The 26,762-nt window shown below is 39.5% G+C and overlaps 1 protein-coding gene across 1 annotated transcript in view; it reads left to right on the top strand.

The window, feature by feature from the left end:
* The first annotated feature begins 19,007 nt into the window (after positions 1-19,007).
* The window catches only part of LOC139731560 (ubiquitin carboxyl-terminal hydrolase 20-like), a 30,115-nt gene continuing 22,360 nt past the window's right edge, over positions 19,008-26,762 (top strand). The window contains exons 1-7 of the mRNA XM_071642449.1: positions 19,008-19,059; positions 21,691-21,814; positions 22,121-22,174; positions 22,937-22,999; positions 23,521-23,852; positions 24,712-24,791; positions 25,885-25,954. Coding sequence (XP_071498550.1) covers positions 21,734-21,814; positions 22,121-22,174; positions 22,937-22,999; positions 23,521-23,852; positions 24,712-24,791; positions 25,885-25,954 — 680 coding nt within the window. The 5' untranslated portion in view covers positions 19,008-19,059; positions 21,691-21,733. The remainder of the gene's footprint in view (positions 19,060-21,690; positions 21,815-22,120; positions 22,175-22,936; positions 23,000-23,520; positions 23,853-24,711; positions 24,792-25,884; positions 25,955-26,762) is intronic.

A 26,762-nucleotide genomic window follows, 5' to 3' on the forward strand; every position in this document is an offset into this window, starting at 1 on the left:
TCCAACGTCAAGGATCACGTGGTTCGGAACACAATCCGGAAGACGTGGGGATCACCGGGAAACTTCCATGTTTCTCACGTTCCTGCACCTTCTATGGATTGGTGGGTGGTGTTTGCCGTAGGATCCGATGCCTCTAAGAACGAAGCGATACTTGCAGAGAGTGCCAAGTATGCCGACATCTTGCAAGGCGACTTCGTCGACATGGACGCGGAAGAAACGCGGAAGCTGATGATGGCCATGAAGTGGATAACTGAATTGCACGAGGCATCTCCCAGCTGTCATCCAGCGTACTTGCTTAAAACAAATGCCAACGTCTTCATCAACGGGCCCATTTTATCCAACTGGATAACGAATACCCTGAAGAAAACAAGCAACGTTTACGCTGGCAAAGTCTTGCGCCAAGATTTCCCGATCCGGGATATGACCGACCCCCATTACGTTCCCTACGGTGATTTTCCCGACGATGTTTTTCCCGACATGATCCGCGGTCCAACCGTCATCCTCTCTTTCGACGTCGTGCTCCGCATGGTTCCATTGTTCGGCACTGTTGCTCCGATCGCTATGGACGACTCGTACATTGGCGTCCTGGCATCGCGCCTTGGCGTAGCGCCGAGGAACGACGAGCGTTTCGTGCATATGAAGCGACCGTCCAACGTGTGTCACTACATGAACATGATGATTGTTTTTGGCATCAATGCGTCCGAGCATCGCCATGTATATAACGTCATCATAGGGAAATCGGGAAAGCATTGTACGAACAGGGGTCTGTAGAGTCTCGAATGATTCAACATTAGCAAGAATAGATAGCTTGCGTATTAGAAGATAACGAATATAATCATTGCTGTGGTTCTCATCACTTAACTAGTTTTGGGTATAACTTGTGTCAGTAGACAAAATACTGTTTGGTGGTGTGGGTAAATCATCATTAAATATCGTGCCTGTGAAAATAATGAAAAATGAAAGTGAAATGGTATTGTAATATAGAAAAACAACATTCAGCTCTTTCGAGCGAAATCAGTCCGGTCAGTGAGATACAAAGTGAAGGAAACTTAAGCAAAGCAAAGCAAAACAAACTTGGAAACACAATCACAGGCCGAGCAAGACAGGACGTCATTTCTGTATCTCATTAGTTTTGTTATAATGAAGACAGAAATAATCGGTTGTTATCTTGGAGAACCATTTCTTGACATCCGGGAGGAGACCTTTAGCCTCCTATCATGAAGGGCTTAGATATTTCCCCAAAGTGCAAATGGACATATCTTTTGGGAGGCCTCCCCATGATTCTTCTAACATTGCACATGCAGTAATTGTCCACAAAAAAAGTATACTGATATGAGTTCTTTGAAAACCTTTATTGAAATATAGATCGCTATTACAATCTTAACAAATTCCACCATCATATTTTTAGAGATGATTTTCGACAGCATAATAGGAAGGATAAATTATCAAATTCAGGTTTCAACTTCGTCCACGTATTCTGATGTAAATATTCATTTCAATCATAGGACTATGAAATTGAATTTTTGCGTAAAAACGCACCCCCTGTTGCGTTCATTCTGCTTTTCTTTTTACCCAGTGGTGTATCATAAATGATTTTTCTCGACCCCTCCCCTCCCTTTTAAATCTGCCTGTTTTTATAGCTGAAATGAAGAGAATATTTATGTTTTCAGCTTGTAAACCATAAATCAATCAAAGATTTCTGCGTATATTAGGTGCTTAGGGCGGTGAGTTGGCTCAGTCGGTAGCGCGTCTGCCTCACGATCACGCGGCCCGGGTTCGAACCCGAGTCTGGACTAAGCAATGTTGTGTGTAAACATACCGTCCCCTCTAGCAAGAGGCATAACACTCTGTCCCTCGGATAGGACATAAAATGGAGGTCCCGTGTATGAGAGAGTCACAGCTCATGCACGTAAAAGATCCCGCTTCATTCATTCATCGCAAAGAGCAGGGTGTCTAACCCGGTGAAGTGGTCCTACCCCACAACCAACTGGACCCCATGGAAGACCAGCTTAGTGTAGCTGAATATGGGCTATCCAGCCATCTTCATAGATGGAAAAGGAACAACAACAACAACAAGGTCATTTTGTCTCGAGGTCTTTCACTGCTATACGATTTCTACGGTACGAAAATTCGAAGAAATGCTAATAAAGCACTTGAGTCTCTTCTTTCTTCAGATTTATAGAGACTATGAAATAAAGGGGGTAATTAGAGACAAGGCAGAGAAAGCAGAGCTGCACTGGCTTAGAATGCGCAGTATGGTGGTGCTTAGCCTAAATGGCAGCCACGTATATGTACAGTGCAGCGTACTTCATAAACGTCACAATCAAATTAAAAGCGTGATATAATTTCTGCTCTAAGCTGGCATGATGTATGATTTAAGGCGTGTTTAGAGCAACGCAACCCCAAGCATTTGAGCATGTTGTGTATGTTTCAATAAAAGTTGTGTCCATTCAACTCCACTTCATTTGCGAGGGCACGCGCGTTGGTAGTTGTCTTCGATCCCCCCCCCCCCCCCCCCCCGTCATTAAATAAGGGTGTGGGTCTTAATATTGACAAAATTGTGCTGGTACATACAAAAGAGGACCGACCTACACACTCGATAAGGATTAAAAATATATATTTTTTTCCTCGTCCCTACAAGAAAGAAGGGAAGGAATGACGTTTACATTGTAGGGATTGTTTAACATTAGTATACATAAAAGATAGTTTCCCTGTATACATGGTATATCGCTGAATGTGAGATATCATTTTTCTGTCGACTGCTTCAGTGATGTTTATTTCATATTCATTCGAAAACGACTTCCACAGAAATATATCAATACGTGCAGCGTAGACTAACATAATGAAGAGTTTGTTTGCAAAAACCGATAAGTCCATATTTGCCAAATGGAGATATTTGCGATTAAAGGTCAAGAAAAATAACGAGAATAATAAGAAAATGTTTGCTTCTTTTGACCATAACTTTAAAAACATACCTTTTTATGTAGTGACCAATATATCATTTAAAAGGTATTATTTTGTACTTTATGACAGAAATCGTACTTCAAAATCTTCAAAAATGGACTTATCGGTTTTTGCAAACAAACCCTTTATATATTTTCAGCCTTTCAGCGATAGTTATCATGATAAGAAAGCATTTTGTGATCCCCAGCATATATTTCTGACTCTCTTTAGAACTCATTCCTCACTTTTCCTTGTTTCAATGAGAGTGACAAGAAGTAATCTGCATACTACAGGAAAAAACCAAGTGGCTGCGTCAAAACACGATTTTAACAAAATACATTAGCCATTAAGGTGTAACAGTTTCCATTAAAAAGTATGTCGAGTGGTATTTTGTGACTTGTTGTTTTATTGTTTAGTTGAGATATAAGATAGTGGACCAGGTTTTATTCTGTAACTTTGCATGACGATAAACTTTACTGCAACCATGATGCAGCTATTGAGGCGTTTGGGTGCATTCGTTTTAAAAACGTTCATTTTTGTTCGGCATTTTGTCATAATAGTCACAACTTTTATTGTATTTCAGTTCGCAATACAGATATATTTTCCATGATTACATTTGTGTGTTGAATTTGTGTCATTAAGTGTCTTCAAATGTTTAATTGCAATTGAATTTTGAAATGAATGAAAATTCTAATGAAAAAAAAATTGTAATTGATGATATGATGAAGAGTATCTAGTACTTTTCTTGAACAGAACAATAAACAGGTGCAATTTTGAAATTGTCTAACGTTTTCGCAGATGCTCCCTGAAGGGACAAGTTCACCTTCATATACATGTTGATTGAGTGGATGCAGTAGAACTACTAGTATAACACATCTGCGAAAGTTTGGGGAAAATTGAAAAATCCGATCAAAACTTATGATTCTTTCTTTTTTGTGCGTGTGTTTGTATTTTCGCACAGTCACTATATACTTGATGAGAAGTCTGTACCACAGTGTAAGATGTCACGTGCGTAGAACGATGTAGGGAAACAGAAAATTTCACAAAATTTCGGGAAGGTTTTTTTTGTTCTTAAAGTACACATTCCTTCGAATTTTAACTGATATATCGAGGGTAATTTTATTCCCCCTGCCTTCTGAAGGAGGCAAGTCAAGTGCTCTTTCATGTGAAATGTGGAGGTATGCTACAATCTCCCTCTATTTTCTTTATATTGTTCTATACATGTGACATCACAAGCTGTGTAGTCTTCTCATCCAGTGATGGCGGAACTGAAATTTCAAAAACTCATAACTTTTGAACAGATTGTCCAATTTTCCTTAAACTTTCAGTGATGTGTTTTATAAACATTACGGCGTGCTCTCAATTCACATATTATTATGATATAAATTATGAAGGTGCAACTATCCTTTTAACTTTTACTAATCGGCTTGCCTATAGTTCATATTACAATATTCTCCATTAAAAAATAGCACTTGACAATGTGATGTCTCTACGTGAATATTTGAGTGTTGGTAACCTACCTTTGTGTTCTCTTTTCATTTTGTATTGATCATATTCAAGTATTAAAGAATATCTGTATACAATGCCGAGACATAAGATCACCGAAAATTTGTGAACGCTAGCCATATTCATAGCATTGTTAGAAATATGCCCTGAATCGATATGTGCAATTGATTTTCCTTCATTTTGCCTCTTTTTTTTTAATTCACTCTCTCTCTCTCTCCCTCTCTGTTTCCCAAATTTATATGACCAGATGGTGAGAGCTCTTCAGTCGCGTAGTCTATCCCTGGGTGCAGTGTATTTGCCCCAGCGGTGGTGCATATGGCGCCTAATCAGTGTAGTATTCTATCATAAACCATGCAGCATGCATGTGCGCCTTGGCAGCTGTTGATTGTATACTTTGCATACAGCGCGGCGGTGATTTATGGATTTCACCTATCATGCCTATTGTCTCAAGTGCAACGATAGTAAAGATTCACCCAACGCTAGAAAAGACAAAGCAAAAATGAGGATTTGATCGGAGGCTAATGTGTTGGTGGGGTTGTATGTAGAATGTGGTATGCTTTGCAAAAATTTCATCTGGGAAGGCATTATCAATTTGCGAACATGCGTAAAATATACATATATATGATATACACACTTTATTCAGAAGAAGAGATTTGATAACCATGCGACTTGATGAGAAGAAAATGAAACTCATGTTTTAGAATAAAACGAGCAATTAAAAGTGTTTTAGTATATTGAAATAAGCAATATGTTTATCAGAGAATGTGTAGAGTTCAATAGCTTTATAACATTTTATAGGATATCTTTCTCTCTTTCTATCTCTTAATGCCCTATTTTCTCTTCCTTTCCTTGGCATATCTCTCTCTCTCTCTCTCTCTCTCTCTCTCTCTCTCTCTCTCGCTAGACCTAACTATACATCACGGTGTGTGGGGGTGTTTGTGCGTGTGTGTGTTTGTGTGTGTGTGTGTGTTTGTGTGAGTGGGTGTTGTGTGTTGTGTGTGTGTGTGCGTGTGTGTGTGTGTGTGTGTGTGTGTGTGTGTGTGTGTGTGTGTGTGTGAATGATGTGTAGACATGACTTTTACATGTACTATGTTGATGGATACAGATGTGAAAACATAATATTGTGTGTGTTTCTTTTTTCTGAACTTTCAGCCCAATAAGGACGATGGTCATGATGGTTTAAGAGTACTAATTGTTTCGAGTGCAATTGCTGCACTCAAAGCAGCAAACCAACAGATCATATCAGCGAAATGGTCCAGTACTGACAAATTTACGACAGTTTGAATGTCACTTTGGTGATGTAGAATGGTATTTTTTTTTCCTGCGTGGATATGAAACCTCCCTTGCCTCCCATCTGCCTAAATTTGGTAGGCGAAACTAACAAAACGTGCACAGTTTTGACGAATTTATATGTTGAACAATATGGTTATTCACTTAACTCAGTCTCAAAAACACCGTCACAGATGTGAGATTTTTATATGATGCCTAGTTCGAGACATTAGTTGAATGTCCTGATAAATGTCTTACATAATAATGATAACAATAATAATATATACGGTCCTTTTTTATCCAGGGTAGCCTCTTTATAGTGTTGTCATTGTTCTACCAGAGGGCCCTGCCATTATCATTATCCAGGAGTTGGCAGGTACCCATTTATACACCTGGGTCGAGAGGGACGTGGTTGGTAAACCCATCTTGTCCAGGGACGAGAAGCACTGGGCGGGAATCGAACTCGGGTCCTCCGGTTGCAGTCGGGAGTCTTACCCAGTATGCCATAGCGCACCTACTATTAAAGTATGAACATCATTTGTTTTTATCTTTTACCGAAATTTCTCACTTTCACTCAAATTTCATTAATGTAAATACTGTTGTTGTTGTGTCTTTTTCCAAAGTCTGCAAGTGTGCGTTTACTTTAGATTCGATTATGGTCACCAGCACACGCATATTATACAATGCGCGGATACTAACAAAGAGTCGAGACGACAAAAGACTCGAAAACACACTTTCACTGTCTTGCTCAATTTTTATTAGCTGCATAGTTGTACTAGAGAAAACTTGATGATATACAATTAGATATTTCACGTCAATCACTGAAATAGCTCTGTAAATAAATCAAACATTCACTGATTAATTTCTTTATCTACAAGACAATAAGAAGATGATCATTCAAAAAGCCCGAACAGGGTGCTTAGAAAATGAAACCAAAAAGTGCATTATATATTGCTGTTCTGTTAGTTACTATATCCATTACAGTTAGTTTTGTTTTTTACTTTATAAGCAAAACCTCAGAGCTTGTTAAAAAGACCAACGATCTTCCCGTAGTTATTACCATCTTCACTATCTATGTTAAAGTCTTGAACCGCAAGAATATTAGAAAATGTGATTTTTTTTCTTTTGCTTCCTTTTCATCAGTGCATGAATTCCTGTTAGAAAACACCAGAGTGTCGACAAAATGTTTTCATTATATTAATATTTCACAATTCTACATGCACGCCAAACTCACTAATAATGTCAAATATCTCTGCGAGAGCTTCCTTACAAGTTTAAATTTTTAAGGAAAAACACCTCGCTATAAACAACATTGAAGACTATACTATATACATTGAATAAGATTGGTGTGTTATCTCCATAAGTTTAGTCTAATTGGCGTCTTTGAATCTGCTAACGATTGCCTTGTTCACTTGTATTGAGGGATGAATTATTTCGCCATTTTTCTTCCGACCAGAGAATGTAAGAATCTAAAGACATGTAAAGAAAAAATAAAATAAAATGGGTGGATTACTGGCAGGTTTGTGTTCTCTGAGACCCGTCAATGGAAGGGAGTGTCATGTAAAAAGAATAATAGGGGCCTCCATGAGAAGGTAATGGGTATCCGGAGGAAGGGGTCCGGAGATTTACATATCCGGACGCGACTCCGAGACTTTCGCGGCACGACGCTTCACCTTCCCATTAAAACGTGGGGCGTTCTTCACGCGCTGTGCCTCCAGATCCCGCCGATACTGTCCGGACTCCTTGTTCTTCAGGCCCGCCGTCATCTTCTGCACGCCGCTGTACATGGCCTCACGAAAGGCTTGTCCGCGGACCTTGGCAGCCGCTTCGCCCCGGAGCCCCTGGTTGATCATCTCCTTGTAGGCGTTGGCGTGGGCCTGTTTCTTCATGTGCTGGCGGGCGTGGTTGACGGCCGTGGCGGGCAGGCTTCTGTGGATCTCCTCCATGTCGGCTTTGAACTGCTCACGAGCCTCCTTCAGGCGTTCCTTCTTGTCTTCGAATTCGAGGTCGGCGATGGCTATGTGCTCGACCTGGAATATTCAGACACAAACGACAACACATTGAAAAACAAATGCGATGCAGTAATGCACAATGAATTCATCTCGTTATTTAGCGACCTTCCAAGTCATTGTCAAAAGTGGAGGTGCGTTCCCTTATGCTTTGTACCCGAATCATTGGGTACACGTCACGAGTTTGACATCCATGAATCATACAGTCTACAAGTCATACAGCCCACAAATTATACATCCCAAGTGTCATACAGCCAATGAGTTCGACACTAAGAAAACGAGACCGACACATTAAAGGGATGGTACAGTATTGGTGGAGATGAGAATTGGGCTTTTAACTTTCTGCAAGATACCAAAAAAACACTTATAAAGTAGTACAGAGCATACCATTTTAAGAGGAATTCAAAGTTTGTTTGATGAAAATCGGGTTTGGAATAACTGAAGCATCCAAAACCAAAGTAAAACAAAGCGATCGTAATAAAGTGTGGGTCCCACACTTTATTAGAATCGCTCTGTTTTGGATATCTCAGCCGTTTCAAAATCAATTTTCATCAAATAAACGTTGAATACCTCATAAAATTAGATGCTCTTTCATATTTGATCAGAGATTTCTCATTATCTCACCAAAAATGTTAGAAACCTGAAATTCGGTCTTAACCAAAACTATACGATCCCTTTAAGCTTCGTGTTGTCATGTCGAACTAGATGACTCGACGTGGGTGTCGGCCTCGTGGGATGACTTATACCTGAATTATTACATCATAGTATTGGCATCATTTAGATAACAACCGATCACGTTCACATGTACACGTCACTCAGTGGTACAGTCGCCATCACCATCATCATCATCATCATCCATCATCACCGTTTCGGTATCTTTTGGGGTATTTGCTCTTTTATGCTGTTTCTTTATATCCTTCCCACCCCAAGTGTCAATCGTAAATGACAATACTACCGATATAATCTGCAACGCTGGTGATTATGACGTTAACATACATTTCGCCATGGGTACGTGTCTAAATAAGAATAATAAAAACAAGAATTAGTATAGTCATCGACTTCGTTCCCGACGTCGAAACGTACCTGTCTGACGAGCTCCTTCCGTCTGGTCTCGACGGGTTCGATGGGCGAGGAGTGGAGCAGGGCCTTGGGTAGGATGGCGTGGGGTCCCATGTACATCATGGCGTGCTCACGGAGTTTGTGGAGTTCCTTGGCCTTCTCTTCGTCACTCATTGAGTAGTCCTCCTTGATCTCCATGGCGCGCTTGATGAACTGACCCTGCTTCTCCCGCAGCTTAGATTTATCCCACTTGGAGGGGCCATGGTGTTCCGTCACCTCATCCTTATGGTGTGATGGAAAAAAAGAAGAAGTATAAAGCAAGCTGCTCAATCTTAAGCCCAGTGCCCACTGTGCGACCTGAGCCTGCGAGCTGGTGACGAGCTGGTGCGAGCTTTATTGGGCGCCAAGTGTCTCACGGCCTATTTCGTTACGAAATCAGTCATTTTGTATCAAGTCAGTTTTGTTGTCATTTCGTTACAAAATGACAACATTTCTTTACGAAAATTAGATATTATGACAAGTGAAAGAGTGCATAGATTGAGTTTGAGACGCATGAGCTGAGGGGTTGAGTTGAGTTTATCTTATTCATACACGGATCAAAAGCCTGCTTTCAGCTAGACAGTTGTTGTTTTTTCAGCAAGGCCGTGTTTTACATCGAATAACAAATCATACACATTACGAAAATGCAAATGAAGAGCTGGTATTCATTTTCATCTCATCTTTGTATCTCATGTCATCTTGTCTCATTACATTTCATTCGTTCTAGAGATTGGATTCACCTAAAAGAGCAACGGGAGAGGCAAGAAAATGGCTTACAACTTGACCATGATGAGGTTTGGATGTCACATTATCATTTTATGCTCCATTTTACAATAAAGATGTTTATTAATAATCACATCATGTATATGTACTCAGTATCACTAATATTCATTGGAAATTGAAAGGACTGCACAACAAGCACCTTGGTTTAGCATATGCCATGTTGTCTGGATAAGGAAAGAGAACGGGTAAAACTAAAAAAAAAAAAAAACACAACACCATCAGAGAGTATAAAGCGAGTTCGGGCTTCAAACTGAACACAGACAAAGAGATCAAGTTAAAGGGAAGGCAAACCCAAAGAGCAATGTGGATTGAGTGAAAGCAGTAACATTAGTAGAACACATCAGTGAAAGTTTGAAGAAAATCGGACAATCGATGCAAGTGTTATCAACGGCGTAGCCAGGATTTCATCTTAGGGGGGGCGGTTAGTCTGCGAGGGAGCGGAGCGACCGAGCCCGAGCGAGCGGAGCGAGCGAGGGGGGGGGGGGGAGGGTGTGGGAGGGGGGTGTCCCCCCTCCCACGGTAAGAACTTTTTGCATTTTGATGTTGCAAATGGTGCAATTTGATGCATGTTTTTGCGCGTTTTATCGACGTGAAACAGTCCCACTTGTTTAAGGTAGCAGTATATTTTAGTGTAGATTATTATTGAACAATTTGCCTATAAAATGGTAGCATTTAAATACACTTCTAGTATTAATTCTTTTCACTGAATATCATGAACGCGACTGAACCCGTGCGAGCGGAGCGAGCGAAGGGGGAGGGGAGGGTGTGGGAGGGGGTGTCCCCCCTCCCAGGGTAAGAACTTTTTGCGTTTTGATGTTGCAAATGGTGCAATTTGATGCATGTTTTTGCGTGTTTTAACGAGTTGAAACAGTCCCACTTGTTTAAGGTTGCAGTATACTTTACTGTAGATTATCATTGAACAATTTGCCTATAATATGGTATGATTTAAATACACTTCTTGTATTAATCCTTTTCACTGAATATCATGAACGCGACTGAACCCGAGCGAACGGAGCGACGGCGAGGGGAGGGTGTGGGAGGGGGGTGTCCCCCCTCCCACGGTAAGAACTTTTTGCATTTTGATGTTGCAAATGGTGCAATTTGATGCATGTTTTTGCGTGTTTTAACGAGTTGAAACAGTCCCACTTGTTTAAGGTTGCAGTATATCTTGATGTAGATTATCATTGAACAATTTGCCTGTAATAATATTGCATGATTTGAATACACTTCTTGTATTAATTTTTTTCACTGAATATCATGAACGCGACTGAACCCGAACGAGCGGAGCGAGCGAGGGGGGAGGGGAAGGTGTGGGAGAACTTTTTGCATTTTGATGTTGCAAATGGTGCAATTTGATGCATGTTTTGCGCGTTTTATCGACGTGAAACAGTAACACTTGTTTGGTAGCAGTACATTTTGATGTAGATTATTATTGAACAATTTGCCTATAAAATGGTATCATTTAAATAATCTTCTTGTATTAATTCTTTTCACTGAATATCATGAACGCGACTGAACCCGAACAAGCGGAGCGAGCGAAGGGGGAGGGGAGGGTGTGGGAGGGGGGTGTCCCCCTCCCACGGTGAGAACTTTTTGCATTTTGATGTTGCAAATGGTGCAATTTGATGCATTGCGTGTTTTAACGAGTTGAAACAGTCCCACTTGTTTAAGGTTGCAGTATATTTTAGTGTAGATTATTATTGAACAATTTACCTATAAAATGGTATCATTTAAATAATCTTCTTGTATTAATTCTTACACTGAATATCATGAACGCTGTCTGTTCAGCAATCAAACAGAAAAAGCATGCACACGAGGGTGTAGATTTTAGGGGCATATCCCCTCCCACACGAACGTGATTTTGCGTTTTCAGACCTGAAATTCAGCGATCTGGTGCAAATTTTTGGTGCAATACTTTTTCATCGAAGTGTTAAAATCACGGAATTTAGCTCTTATTCCGAATGTGCACCATCTGTGTGTATGTATAAAGTCTAGTGAGGTAGAGCTTAGGGGAAGGGGGATTTCCCCTCCCGCTCGCGGAGCTTTTGCGTCATTTGAAATAAAGCGATCTGGGTATATAGCCACAGTCTACTTCTATGCATGGCGGAAGGGGGGGGGGGCGGGCGAGCAGGGAGAAGGCGTGGGCGAGTGTTATCTCCACCCTTCCCTTCCGATGGAGCTTTTGCCTTTTGAAGGTTGAAATTGAGATATCTCGTATACGCATATTTGATAGAATCAACATTCGGGAAATCACAAAAAAAAAACAACTGATGGAGGGGGGACTGAGGGAGGAAAGGGTCGATTAAAAGGGGAAACTCCCCTTATACATGAGGGAACCTTGAGTTTTCGGAATATAAGTGATAAGTCTTGTGCACTCAGAATTATTCATGATTTTTGTGCAAATCTAAAAAGTGTACTAAGCTAGGGAAAGAGGCACAGAGGGGGAGGGTTTGGGAGGGGGTATCCCCCTCCCAAGCACGAGAGATTTTGCATATTTTGAATTGAAATTCAACGATCTGGTGCACACTTTGAGTGAAATATTCAAAAAAATATCTTATTTGATGAAAGGTTGCAAAGGAGACCCGCTTCATGTGCATGCATACAGTATACACGCATTTTTTTTTTCCGCCTCCCAAATCCCCGGTCCAAATCTTAGGGGGGGCGACCGCCCCCATCGCCCCCCCCCCCCCCCCCCCCCCTGGCTACGCCAGTGAGTGTTATGAATTTTTAAAGTTTTGGTGTTGGTACCGCTGGATGAGTAGACTACTAGAGGTTATGACGTATGAGTGGACAGCAATATAAGGAAATATAAAGAAAATTCCACAAAAATTCATTTTTCATGAAAATTACAAATTCCATGAACTTGATACTGACATATGTTAAGGATAGCAATTATTCCCCCTGCTTTCTGAAAGCGGTTAGTCAAGTGCTCTTTCATAATGCTAGAAAAGAGAATTTTTTGTTGAATTTCCTTTATATTTTCTTTGTATTGTTGTCCACTCATACATCATAACCTCTAGAAGTCTCCTCATCCAGCGGTTCCAACACCAAAACTTTGAAAATTCATAACTTTCATTGGTGTGTTCTACTAATGTTGCTGCTTTCACTCAATCCACATTGCTCTTTGGGTTTGTGTTCCCTTCAAAGCCATAGCTAGGAAATCTTGTTAGAACAACTGGCTGCCGACCTACGTAAAAGGGAGTCATATTGTGCTTTCCATAGATTCACACGATATGCCGAATGTATAGGCTATATTCTGGCGTGATGGGATTACTGACACAAACTGTACGAGGACATTTTGAAGGTCTCTTTTCTGAAGTCAGTAGACAGATTTTAAGTCAGACAATCATTGATTGAGCAGGAAAACTAGTGTTTGTGAGAAGTGTAAGAACGTACCGCAACATTTAACCTTGTGCCTACAATATACTGCAATTACATTATTTTTTCACAAAAAGTGAAACCTTGCGCACTACGAATATAGTATGCAGAATGAGTTGCAAATCGCTGTGCAGATATGCCATCGATTTTTGTTGGATTTGTTTGTTTGTTTGTTTGCTCGCTTTTTAAGAATACCTATAGTGACCCGTCAATGTATTCCTTAGCCACAGATTTAGCGGTATAGATAAAGTTTAAAGAGTGCACTCTTCTTGCTGTTGTTGTTGCCCTGACATGACAGACTTAGTAAGAAGTTCATCTGTGTGTGTGTGTGTGTGTGTGTGTGTGTGTGTGTGTGTGTGCGTGTATGTGTGTATGTGTGTGTGTGTTTCGGGGTCGTCATCCCTCAAGGCCGACACCACGAGTCATACCGCCCATCGAGCTCAATATTGAAAGAAAGGCCCATAAGTCAAACGGCCAACCAGTCATACAGCCCATGAGTTCGAAGTTCGAAACTAGGAAAACAAGGACCATGAATCCTTAACTAGGTAAACAAGACCCACGAGTTTGATACTAGGCAAAAACGGCCCACAAGACCTGCATTAGACCCTACATCACGAGACTTAAATGTGTCGGTCTCGTGGGCCTTATTTGCCTGTGATTATAGTGTCGAACTCAGGGGCCTTATTTATTTAGTGTTGAACTCATGGGCTGTATGATTCATGGGCTGTATGACTCACGGGCTGTATGACTAGTAGGCTGCATGATTTGTGGGCGTCGAACTCGTGTCTTGCACCCGTGTTTTCTTCAATGCACGGATTTCAATTTCGTGAATTGACTTGTTTTTATGTGCATTAACATTGCTGCTGGGTGGTGAGCCCTGCACGGCGCAGGATTTTTTCGTATGGCCTTGTCGTATTTTGCCTTGCCATTACTTTTATCGCACGAGATGCCTTACAGTACCATGAGTGAAATATCAGTCATGAAAACCGCTGCGTGTTAAGATAGTGTCGGGAAAAATACATGAGATAATAAATGATAATTGTGTTCTTCTTTTATCCAGGGTATAGCCTCTTCAGTGTTGCCACTGCTCTACAATATTGAGCGCTGCCATTATTAGTACAATTTGTACCCTGGTGTTGCCATGTTTCCATTCTCCGCCTGACTTGAGAGGGACCTGGTGGGTAAAAACATCTTGTCCGTGCACTTGACGGGATTCGCAACTTAAAAGTCATGAGTTTTATCGACTATTATGAATTATGCAACAGTTCCTCCAAACTGTTGAGAGATATGACTGTTACAAGCTAATGGCGAAACGTGACATAATCTCATGTTAAATTACACCGTTCAACAATTAGGAATGAAGGCGACGAGTAGTGCATGCGTGAAGAAATAAATATCAAGCAATTTCTATGCGTGTATTGATTGCAGTCATTTTTTTTTTCATACACGTTTGGTGTGCCGAATAGTGTTGTAATGTTTGCCAAACATCAACTACGATGGCAGATGTTCAGTCGTTCGTCCATTTCTCTTCAAACAAGCCTCTCTGACGTCTAGGAACAGTTAGATGGGGGAGGGTTAATGCTGCTCTTCAACGTTTTGTTTCAGTCGCTACTGGTGATCCGATGATGGAGTTTCTGTTCAGATCTCTTCATACATCCCTGTTCTTACTAGACACTTTTCCTTGTATACTTTGTGATGTCTTTCATTTTTTTTTTGGGGGGGGGGGCAAGCGGCAATGTTATCAATATGATTTTTTTTTTATTTTGCCTATAGATTCCATAGATTGCTTTGAGGTTATTATATGACATCGGTTAGAGTTTGTCTGTCTGTCCGTATAATTTTGTCGATTTTTTGAAAATGAGGTATACACGATGTCATTACTCTGTCCAGAATATGTAGAAAAATTTACGAAAATGATTAAAATTACTCAAATCTTTCCAACCGTCGGCAATGGCTAATCATCAATTTGCAGTTATCATGTGCAAATGATGTTAATGTCATGCCTGCGTCACATCGTCTACTTTTGCATACAAAAGTCTTCGAACGACTGCATCATTATCAATTTCAATCAACGGGCACTATACAGCCAGTCTACATCTAAAATCTTCTCGTGATCTGTGTCTTTATGAAAACTGGACACCAATTACCGTGGTGTATATTCAATCCGCCGCGCCGTTGTGTCGGTATAGTATGTGCATACCCAAGATGTTGACATTAAACTTTGGTTGAATTTAGGCTTGTCAACAAGCCTAAAGTGGCTTGTTAACAAAATTAAGGTTGACTCGATCTATTCCTGAGTTACTTCAAAGTAGTCCCTACCTGATCAAATGATTAAAAAAAAAGTATGTCATTTCTTCCAAATTCGTTGAATAGACTTTGATGCACTATCTCCCGTACTGAGAAACAGCGACAGTTCCGATCATAACAAACTGACAAAATAAACCTAGTCTTTTTTTCTAAGTAGCAGTGCAGTATTATGAACAGCGTTTATGATTTATTGCCTCTAGCCTTATGTTGATATACCATGCAGTAAACTAATCATTGTTTGAAGTTTCTAAAATGGTTCAAAATTCATTATTTGAAGGAGATACCACATCCTAATGATCGAATTAGGTCTACGGATTTCTTTGGGTTTTGATTTTTCGATATGACCCAATTTGCTAGAATACATCATGTCGGTAAAAAGATGAATTGTCTGATCCTATAAATAGCAATTGAAGAAACGTAAAAAAAGCCACGGAAATATTGTTCCCAACATGGAAGATAAAAATGTTTATCGCGGTTTAGCAGATGTTATCAGGGGAAAGATGGCGATTATTGATTGGTTAAGAGCTGACGTCTTACGTATCATACGTATAGTTCTTGGCACAGGATGTACATGCCAAACATGGCAGTCAAACTGGTCCAGGACTTACCTCCTTTTGGGGTGGTCCCGCCGCTAAAACAATAGACACGAAGCCAACCAAGACGGCTAGGAAAATCCAGGCCTTCATCTTTGTATCCTTAATCTATATCTGGAGGAATAAGAACAGGAGTAGACTTTTCTGTAGAATCTCCAGCGATAGTCAAGGTCCTAGCGACGCAATGTGCCAGGCATCCAAGCTACTGCTCCTCACTGTTTGTGCCGAAAGAGAGTGTGGCTCAAGCAACCCAGATCCTTTGACGACAAAGATGGACGGAAAACTCAAAGAAAAAAAAAGAGAAAACAACGAATGGGACCCTCAACGCGAGACGGTACCGAGATACACGAAAGAAAGACGGTGATCGATTAGTATCGATCGAAAGCCACATCACTATTCAGTGTCTACGGTCTGCACATAGCAAGTTTTAAGATACAGACAAATTGCCCTTCTGAAAGTTGATGCTTTCCAAACTAATTATGATGGCATGCAGTAGCCATCATGTGCTATTTAAGTACTTAGATTATTGCTCGTGATACATTGCCATTTATGTCATAAAGGCTGATGATCTGCTGCTCAACAATTCCGCAAACTTATGAAATTATTGGTCAGCCTTTGGTTTTATTTCTTCGTTTTTGCTTAACAATGTTCATTCTGAAATTTTGGGGAAAATGAGACCCAGTCAGTCATGTACCTACTTCTTTAAAGCAGTAGGCTGCAATTCAAAACCCAAATTTATGGAGACCATCCCATCGAGAAGGTCTTGGTATATGGTTGAAATTCCGTCGAAATTTAGGAGAAAGCATGATATGGACGATGTTGGTTATAATTAACCAAAGGAGATGGCAATTCAGGGGTAGAGAAAACAGTCGGCAGTAATCTGGCGGAACTTCGTATCCTCTTTTTCCCATTTCGCCAGAAATCGGCTTTAAAGATTCAATGTTACACCTTTCTAAACTAAGTTATACGATGAGTTGCATTTTTCTTCTTTTCTTGTAATTCTTGGTCATAATTGGTCTAAAACAATTAGTTATCAGCAAAAAGATGACATGGAGGAGGACTGATCGCAACAAAAATTAACAAATCGACAAAGAAGAAGAAGAAGAAGAAGAAATGAAGAAGGAGAAGAAGTCGTTGAGGAGGAAAAAAGAGGAGGCGGAGGAGGATGAGAAGAAGAGGAAGAAAAAAACAATGAATGTAGTAAAGGAATGAGAAGAAGAAATACATGACAAAGAAGGTAATGGTAATGCAGTAAAAAAAATTATAATGACAAAAAAGATGATAAAGGAAATGAATAACAAAGAAAGGTAGAAAGCGAGATAGAAAGGGACAAAGGTAACGAAGAATAAGAAAATGGAAGGAATGGAATTATTCTTGACGATATAATGCGATGAGGTTTAGAATGATAATAAGCAATTAGAAAGAAAGAAAAAAGATAGAAAGAAGGAAAGATGATCTAGGACAAGAAAGATATTCGGAAAATTGAAGATATATTATAGAATACCACTGTGACGTAGATCAGGAGAAGGGATTTGATCATTGAAATCTTCCTTGGATATCAGAACTAACCCATATTATTTTAGAAGAATTGCTACACTGGCCCTGGAGATGTGTTTGCACTGCACGAAACAATAAAAAAGTTTAACAGATGATGTGATCCAGTCTCCCCCCCCCCCCCCAAAAAAAAAAAAGAAGTACCCTCTCTACTGGACCTGCGAGATCTTAAGTACCCTTAAGCTCAAATCGATCACTCTATTCTGGTTCCCATGGTTGATCAAAATGTTAGGCCGGGTATTACGTAAGGACTGGACAAAGCCGTCGGGAATGGCGGTGAATCGAGGAAACGCCACATATAATAGATAAGAAATTGCAGGAAGAATAAAAAGCAAGAGAGACAATACTGTCGGAAGAGGGAACAGAGTTTGACGCTGGATAAAAATCAAAAGCATGCAATAATATTCTAAGGGGTATCAAAAGTTAATCATTGATGAAAATCGGTTTGGAAATGGCTGAGATAGCCAAAAACAAGGTGAAACAAAGAGATCCTAATAAAAGGTGTGGCCTGTCGCCTTTTATCATTATCACTATTTTGGATATCTTAGCCATTTGAAAACCAATTTTCATCAAATAAACGTTGAATCCTTTTTAAAATTACATGCTCTTTCATATTTCATAGGAGATTTCTCATTATCTCACCTAGGAATGTTCAAAACATAAATCCCCACCTCAACCAGGTCACGTACTGTATACAGTCCCTTTAAAGGAACCACTGAACCGGGGGTCGGAGATACACCTGGTCTAGGCTGAACGAAAAAAAAAAAGATATTAATAATCGGGATATTTGTGATAGCGTACAGAAGAGAGTTTAGGATTTTAAATCGACTCCTATACCCTTATGGAGCACGATTTTTTTCACGCGATGTCCCTTGATCTGTAGGCATATTATGTGTTCCTCGCAATGTCAGGATTCGAGTTCAAGTTCAACGTGACATTATGTCCTGCAATACCAAATCATATAGACAGGGCTGCCAACTCTCACTCATTGAGAGTGAGACTCACTCATTTTGGTCCTTTCTCACTCTAAAACTTTATTTCATTTGCATGCATTTCTATTGATCTCACTCATTTTGACTCCTAAATTATAGCATTGGCCAATGGGAGTCTCACTCTCAACTAGTTTCCAATGTTGGCAGCCCTGTATAGACTATACAAGTCATATAGACAATGACACTTATGTAGCCTACATTGAAGAAGGCGTGGCACCAAAGAATAGCAAAGTTTGTATCGAGAACTCATACGCCTATAATATCATTGCGAGTACTAAATTAAGATAGACGTCAAAAGGTAATGATTGAAAGCAGAGCAGCTCTGCACTGACGAAGATAAATTAGCCAACTGAGAGCATTTCAATATCACAGCAATCATCGTTTCTGTTTGTTCTTTTTTTTCCATCATCACAGCAGTCGGGCCTACTAATCTGATAAAGTGCCGTGAAAACATTCGAATAGTGAGAAGCATGTCACAAGTTGGACGTCCGACTGCCGTGAGTGAGGTCGAGTGCCAATGTAATTCAGCCTGCTGCCATCTAGTGGCGTTTGTGCGCACAGTTTTTGAAAGAAAACCCAATCAGCTGAATCACAAATCTCGGGTAACAACGGAACGGAGAAAATAAGGTATAAAATTCTTTACTGTCCGATATTTTTCCTCTGTTTCCAGCAGAAGTGATATGTTTTGTATACTGATAGTATCTGAGGGTGCACAGTGATACATTTATGTTTCATGCGCTCAGAATGTGTTGATCTTGTGCTTTTTCTTTTACAAGGAAGGTTAATAACTGACGGATAGCGCCTACAACGACAGGAGAAACAGTCCCATTCGTAGAGACTCGCGTAGGATGGGAATGTCATGCATGTCTGTGATTTGATGCAATGCAATGCCAATGATGAAATGCCGTTTTACATTTTCATTGGTCATATAAGCGTGAAGTTTGTAAGTCATGACTGACACGAAGATGGTAGCAAGTAATGAACGTGAATAGATGATGCTGAATGGTTAGTATGTATTGTCTTGTCGGCATTTACAATGCAATGTAAATTTACGTCCTTGTAAGTTGTAACCAATTATAGTAAATTATGGTCCTATCCTCTTGATAGTTATGTATGATGAACTGTATACCGTAAAACGGGGTGAATAGGGACAAATTTAAAGTTCTTATGATTGAATTTTTTTTCATGCAGCCCAGAGACTCAATCTTATGTGGGGATTTTATGTCCACCTAAAATACCTTTAATTTGGTATTGTGAAAAAAAATAAATATTTGGGGGAAAAGTATGTTTTTTGATAAAATGACGCTGTCCCTGTTGACCCCAAATTTGGGGTCAACAGGGACAACACTATTTTTGATCCAAAAAAAGCACTTTGGAGGAATTTTTTTTTCAATCCATCCAATGAATTGGATTAAGGGAACAACTACAGAGTTTAAAAATGATAAACAAACATTTAAGAGCAATCTATTCCATTGATAAATCAATCTTTAACAAAAATTGCAACAGCTCAACAAAATGAGCTGATATAAAAAAATGTGACCCATCAGGTCAATGGTTAAGATTGAAAAGTAAGTCAAAACTTTACTAATCCATTGAATTGCACTCAAATATTAACCCACTTCTTCTTCTAGTGGCAAATCATGATGCACAATCTTATTCATACACTCTAAATTCAGCGTAACTTGACTCTTATGATGTCGGGGATATTTTGGGAGTTCTTACAGCAATTATAAGCTGGCACCTATAGTATGGGTCTGACCCAAACAGATGTGTCATTGGCATTAAAACATGCAGAAGACAGAGAAAAGGGTCATGAAATACAAGTGGAGAAGTCCTAGCCTGTCTTAGGCAGCGAAAAAAATTCCCAAGAGGGTCGGTGGGGCCGGGGTTCCCAGACCCTTCCTCCCCAAGTTAGGGTTAAGACAGCAAAGTTCACTCTCATCTATGTATACAAAAGTGAAGCCACATATCCAAAGATCTTATTGCTCTCTTGTCAAGAGATTAAGAATAAAAATTCACACTTTTGGAAATAGCTGGACATAACAAACATTTCAGAGCAATTTATGACATTATAATAGTTAATCATACAGAAAATTTAAAGGGCCAATCAAACAACACCATGGTGTTCCTATTCACCCCAGTCTAACTGATTTTTTGCCCAAGAGAAGAAAAAATGTGCTGTCACAAATTCCTGTTGGAATAATTATTTCATATTTAAAGGTGTGTTGTAGGACCTAATAGGCTAGATTCATGAACATTTTCAGCGAATTTCATTAATCAGTGGCCACAGGAGCAGAAAAGTTTTGACCGCCCTGATTTTTTTGTGATTTTTTTAAAAATTTTTATATGGACCTCCTGTACTCTTTAAAAATTTGTTCACATCAGGAGGACCACTTTCTGGACACTGTTGGATGGTCCTTCCATCCTGTGATAAAAATAAGAAAAAAAGTTCAAGCAAATATGAAACATGCACATTCAAAAAACTTTTCTCGGTTTTGTCCCTATTCACCTCGCCGTCCCTATTCACCCCGTTTTACGGTATCTAATGTTAGTGTATGATTATGAGTATAAATGATAGGCAAATAATTTAATGCAGCAACCAAGAAATTTATCAATGTGTAACCTCCCTGCGATGGTTGAATTATCTACATATTGAATACAGAGATGCCAAGTTCCAAAAACTTTTATGACTATGAGTGAGATTTTTATGACTCGGCGTCTTGGCGCTCGCGCGCATGCGCACGTGAACGAGGAGGGTGTCCCCCTCCCATGGTAGGGAGCTTTTTTAAATTATTAGCTCTTAATGATGCGATCTGGTGCATACTTAAGTGACTATTTTCTACTAATTTTGAAAGGCAAAAGGGAAATATACCTTCAATTGCAACTATCACTCTAATCCTTTGAGCTGTGCTCCTCATTTTTGGCCCAAATTGCAAACTTCACCAGATGCGTGAGAAAAATGGGTGCCATGCGTGAGATCGTGAGACAGACCCTAAATGCTTGAGTCTCATGCAGAATGTGTGAGACTTGATAGCTCTGTGAATAGGGGCCTACTGCTTTAGTTTTAAGTCTGTCACTGTGTCTTTTTTTTTTTAAACTCCCTACTCCCAGTTTCTATACCCCCACCTCCTAGCTCCTCCAAAGAAAAGCAAAAATATATATATTGAAAGGGTGGCATTGGTCAATAAAGCTGACTTACTTTTAAAATTGCCCCATCAAGAATTCATATGACTGTCCCGTTTCTGTTTCATTGGACAGTTTTGGTCACAACAACGCAGCAAGGACACTGGATCTACCAAAAATGAGTAAAGCCGGGAAACAGTGCCAACACATAGCATGTGTTGAAAAATTCACAAAGGAGCAGTTGGAAGGCTTTACAAAGGTGAGGACTGCAATGAGAAATGTACAGCAAACTCATGAAAAAGGGAGAACTTTTGCATTTAGGGGTAAATCACATGGCAGCTATGCCCGTCAAGACTCGTAATTTGCTGACAACCATGCACAAAACTTGTCAGATATCTGTATAGACAGTTGGTGAACAAACAAAAAAAAAAATCACACTTTAACATTTTATAAGATAATGATAAAGGATTGACCTTCAAAATATAACTGCTTCATTCAAAGATTTTGAAATGATTACTATCATATAGTATTAAAATGTACTCTTTCACTCCAATCCACATTTCAGGGTCACTGTTTTGACTGCAATGCGAAGGGTCCAAATCTATGGCTATGCTTAGAGGTAAGTACTCGACTAAATCTTTCCATTTGTACTTGTGATTCATGCAAGTCATGCATAGCTGGCAGTTTAGATGTTAATAACAGTGTGTGATAATTTCTCACAGAACACACAACTAGCAAATATTAGCTGTAGAATTCATAGTTCGCTCAGGGAGGCGATCCTCCTGGTTCATTACACTTTTTGTTTGTGTATGTGTGTGTGTGTGTATGTTTACATACTGTACATGTATGTTTGAACTCGGTATCTAAGTGGGACTTTCACAAAAATCTGTCATTTACCATCCACAGTACTAATAGTAAAATGTTTAGATGAATGAGGTAAAATTGTCGTCCTTGTTAAAATCATCATAGTTGACATGCAGAAAACTAGGATTGTGTTTGTATAGGCCCACTACTTTTTTTCTTTAGCAATGTAAATGAATTTATTAAGAGGAAATAAGAATGTGTTGAATAAAATTTGCTGCACACTCTAACAAGAATGACTCTTGTGTTTGTCCATACTACATCTAGGCTTTTAGTGTGAACCAGTAATGACTTTTTGTGTCTGATTTTGAATAGCCCAGGTGACGTCATTTTAGCCCCTTTGTCTAGTTTGTGATTGTCAAAATTCTTGATTTACAACAGTGTATGTGTGTGTCTGTTTGTTGTTTTGTGTGTGGGTGTTTGGGTTTTTTTTTTTTGCTGTTGTTTTCTTTTTTGTTTAGATTTGGATAATTTCCAATTTGCTGACAGTTAAGAAGTGTTTCTCTATTTCCTCGTCCAGTCTGGCTGTCGATATGTTGGATGTGGGGAGTCAGCCGCTGACCACAGCTCAGATCACTCTGTAGTAAGTTGGAAAACTGAACACAGTGAACTGTTCTATATACAACCCCAGTTTAACTCAACCAGTATTTGGACGTAACATTGTATCAAAACTGTTTAGCTGTAAGGAGTATAATTGATTCCCAACAAAGTTTCCATTTATCAGAAAAGTGCAAAAGTTTATCTATTGCCTTTTGACATGATTAGAGCTGATATCAAAGCAAAAATTTTGAAGTATGATCTGTTTGTGTTGTCATCTGCATTGAAAATAAAAGATACAGTTCTTTGCAAGGGATAAGTTTCCTTATTTGATACAAGTTCCTCAATTTTCAAAATACCACTCAAAATTTGTGTGTGTATGACTCTTGCATAAGTCAATCATGATCACTGATGTCTTGTAGATACAGTTATTCATAACAAGAATGTTGACATCAGGATATGTTATGTTACTATTTATTTGTATTGATTCTGTTCAAAATCATATTTTGGCCCTACACATCCCAAAAGGAGGTGATTATATGCTTCATTAACCCTATTTTTTTGCAGGGTAAGAATCATAACTTGACCATGAACCTGCAGACGCGTCGCACATGGTGTTACGCGTGCGAGCGAGAGGCGTTCCCCAACGTCCTTCTCCCCGATCGGGCCCAGATGGCGGTGCCCGATCACGTGACCAAGCGGCACATCAGCGTCCAGGAGACCGAGCGCGTGGCACAGCAACGACACCATCACCATCACCAGCACCAGCATCAGCACCGCTATCACCATCATCATCACCAGCACGCCAGCCAGCGGGGGAAAGAGGATGAGGGTACAGGTGATGAGGAGGAGGCAATGGAGCACTCTGGGGCAATGACAGGCCAGGAACACTACTCCCAGTGAGTATTGGGGGATAGGTACAAGTATAAGACACTTATTTGCCCAAGCAGGCCTTTTGCAATGGTTATGATGGGAGGGGAAAAATGAATAGAAATAGCCAGTGAGAAATTAGTACATGTTAGAATGACACCTTCAATGATTATGACCAAAAAAATCTTTTCTTGTACCACATATCTCCTTTTTAGTTTCTTTCTTTTTCCAGATATGGTTTGTTCAAGGTTAAGGTGTCACTGGATGAAGTGTTTATAATCTGTCCAAGAATTTTGATGGTGAATTTATCTGATGGCACTTGGCAGAACTTGTTTTTGAATTGAGTCAAAGCAGAACAATTACCTAAGAAAATGTTTTCATGCAGTTAAAGATATAGAGAGGAAAGGTCCACTTCTAAGTGGAAATGTGTTCCATATTTAACATGTCGTTGGTGATAAATAAAAAGCAAACAATGCAGTAGAATATCCAACGTGACAGTCACGAAATTCTAAAGTTTCACACATTTTCCCAGAAGAGTGTCTAAACAGCTTCTCCCAAGCAAAACTTTACTCCAGCTCCACAAGAAAATGAAACATTTTTTTTCTTGTGTTGGATACATGTACCTTGGAATTCTTCTTGTACAGTGCACTCCAGTTATAACTAACATGGTTATAACAAAATACCGGTTACAACGAAATAAAAATTCAGGCGGCAACATTATCCTCTCGTTGTCTTTTTTTGTTTATTTGCTCAAACAAAATTTCGATTTAACTAAAGAAAAGTGCCAGTCCAGAGGACTTCATTATAAAGGGAGTCCACTAAAGCAACACTCTCCCATGACTATATAGCCTCATACTACAGAATTGTTATGTCTCTGTCCCAAACTAGGATTCCAAGTTTCCGCACCGTCAACACTCCAGTCACCCAGGCTCTGGATGAGATCGCCCTGGATGACACCAAACCGAGAGGTAGGGCGTGATATCAAGTATTATATTCCACATACTAAGAATGTTGCTATAGGATTGGTCCAGAGCTGATCACGTGATGAAGCATAGTTTTGCCCATCACATCACCTGAGAAGAAAAGTTCGTTACACTCTATGTTGATAGTCCCTTTTGTTTCGCTGATCTCCACACAGTCCACACAGTCCTAACGCAAGATGAGTACGCGCGAAATAAAAGTGCGTTGCACTGTGGACTATCATGTGAGCTAGGTCACTTGATAGTACACACAGTGCAACGCACTTTCACTTCGGTGCCGCGCGGTGCGCGCAGCAAATTCATTGTTTTGTCATCTACGCGCACACATAGCCTAAGCCCTAAGGATACCTAAAGATAGCTAAAACGGTTTCAGATGTGGAATAAAATGGGAATTTCTAGGACCCTAGATGTGGAATATAAAGCAAATAATCAACTTTTAGTTTCAGGCAATGAGACAAACTATCACTTCCTCGGCGATCTGAATGTGTACACTATCTTTCCTCTGCTGCGCTTAAAGATAGCTACATCCAGATCGCCTCGGAAGTGATAGTTTGTCCCATCACCTTCACCAACGTTGATTATTTGCTTACTGTAAAGTCAGAAATGTTTGTGTGCATTTTAATTTTGCAAATTTTGCGAGAGCCAAGATTTGTGAAATTAAAGTGCACTCAAAAGTTCTTGTCTACACTGTATGCATTGAATGCCAGTGGCAATTCGTGAAATTTCATTCTGTGAAGAAAGGCCATCATCTCCAATTTGCGAAAAGTTCATGCTGCGACAAAAAATGTTGCTTTACAGTACTTGAAGTGTAGTTGGCTTGTTTGTGCGCACTGAATAGTTAAATTTATAAAGTTCCAGAGCAGGATATATAGTTACAGTAATGGCATGGTGGCAAACTAGCATAACGATAGTGGTGGTGGTATTTTCACTTGTGACACGATTTGTACTGATGCTAATAGATCTTACATGATTTTACATTATCATTATGCACATGGCGTTATCGTGTACACAATGTACATTACAAAGGAAATATGTCGAATTTGATACATCTATTCAATTCTGCTTGATTTTGTTCCATAAGGACTAACTGGGCTTAGAAACTTGGGAAATACATGCTATCTGAACTCTGGTATCCAAGCTTTGTCCAACTGGTAAGTTGTTGTTATTTAATTTGCTTTCTTTTTCCTTTTCTTAATGTCATGATAGTGTTTGTTGTTGCTGTTGTTGTCGTTGTTTTAATGATTGTGTTACCCAGTTACATAACTGTGTATTCAGGGTGTGTTTGCATTACTTCTTCAAAGAGGGATTATGTGATGTTTGTTGAAGTTGATGACATTTAATACAAATCACTTCACCTGTATTGCATTTTTTGTTCGTTTGGAAAAAGAGCGGAAAGCAGAACTTACAAACAACACTGAGACAGATGTTAATACATGCTGAGAAATTCTTAGTCACTGAAATACTGACCCTATCTTTTAAGTCATGAAAATCATTAACACTGTGCAAAGAGTAAAAATAATTCAGATGATTCTTGGATATTACTTTTATGGAAAAATGTAATGTTGTCTTACTTGTGTAACAAAATGATCACCCAAACAAAAGTCATCATATTAGTTTTTCCCAGTCTTGTGTGTGTGTGTGTGTGTGTGTGTGTGTGTGTGTGTGTGTGTGTGTGTGTTTTGTGTGTGTGTGAATGGTACATGTATTATGATTTTTTTTCTTTTGTATTCTTTGTGCAAATTCAGTATTTTAGGTATTCCCCTTTTTTATTATTGTTTCTTAGCTTTTGCATAAGATTATCATTTCAGATATGAATTTATATGATTGTAAAAAAAGATACTATTATGATATTCAGGGTTTTTTTTATTGTTTCATTGTTGAATTACTGGGACGAAAGCAAATAACGATTGTGGAAATATAAATGATGATCATATGATATTGGAAAGAGATCCTTCGTTT

Source organism: Diadema antillarum, unplaced genomic scaffold, assembly GCF_040938485.1.
Source record: "Diadema antillarum isolate AM-2024a unplaced genomic scaffold, OU_Dant_1.0 seq00000379_RagTag, whole genome shotgun sequence".
Taxonomy (NCBI): domain Eukaryota; kingdom Metazoa; phylum Echinodermata; class Echinoidea; order Diadematoida; family Diadematidae; genus Diadema; species Diadema antillarum.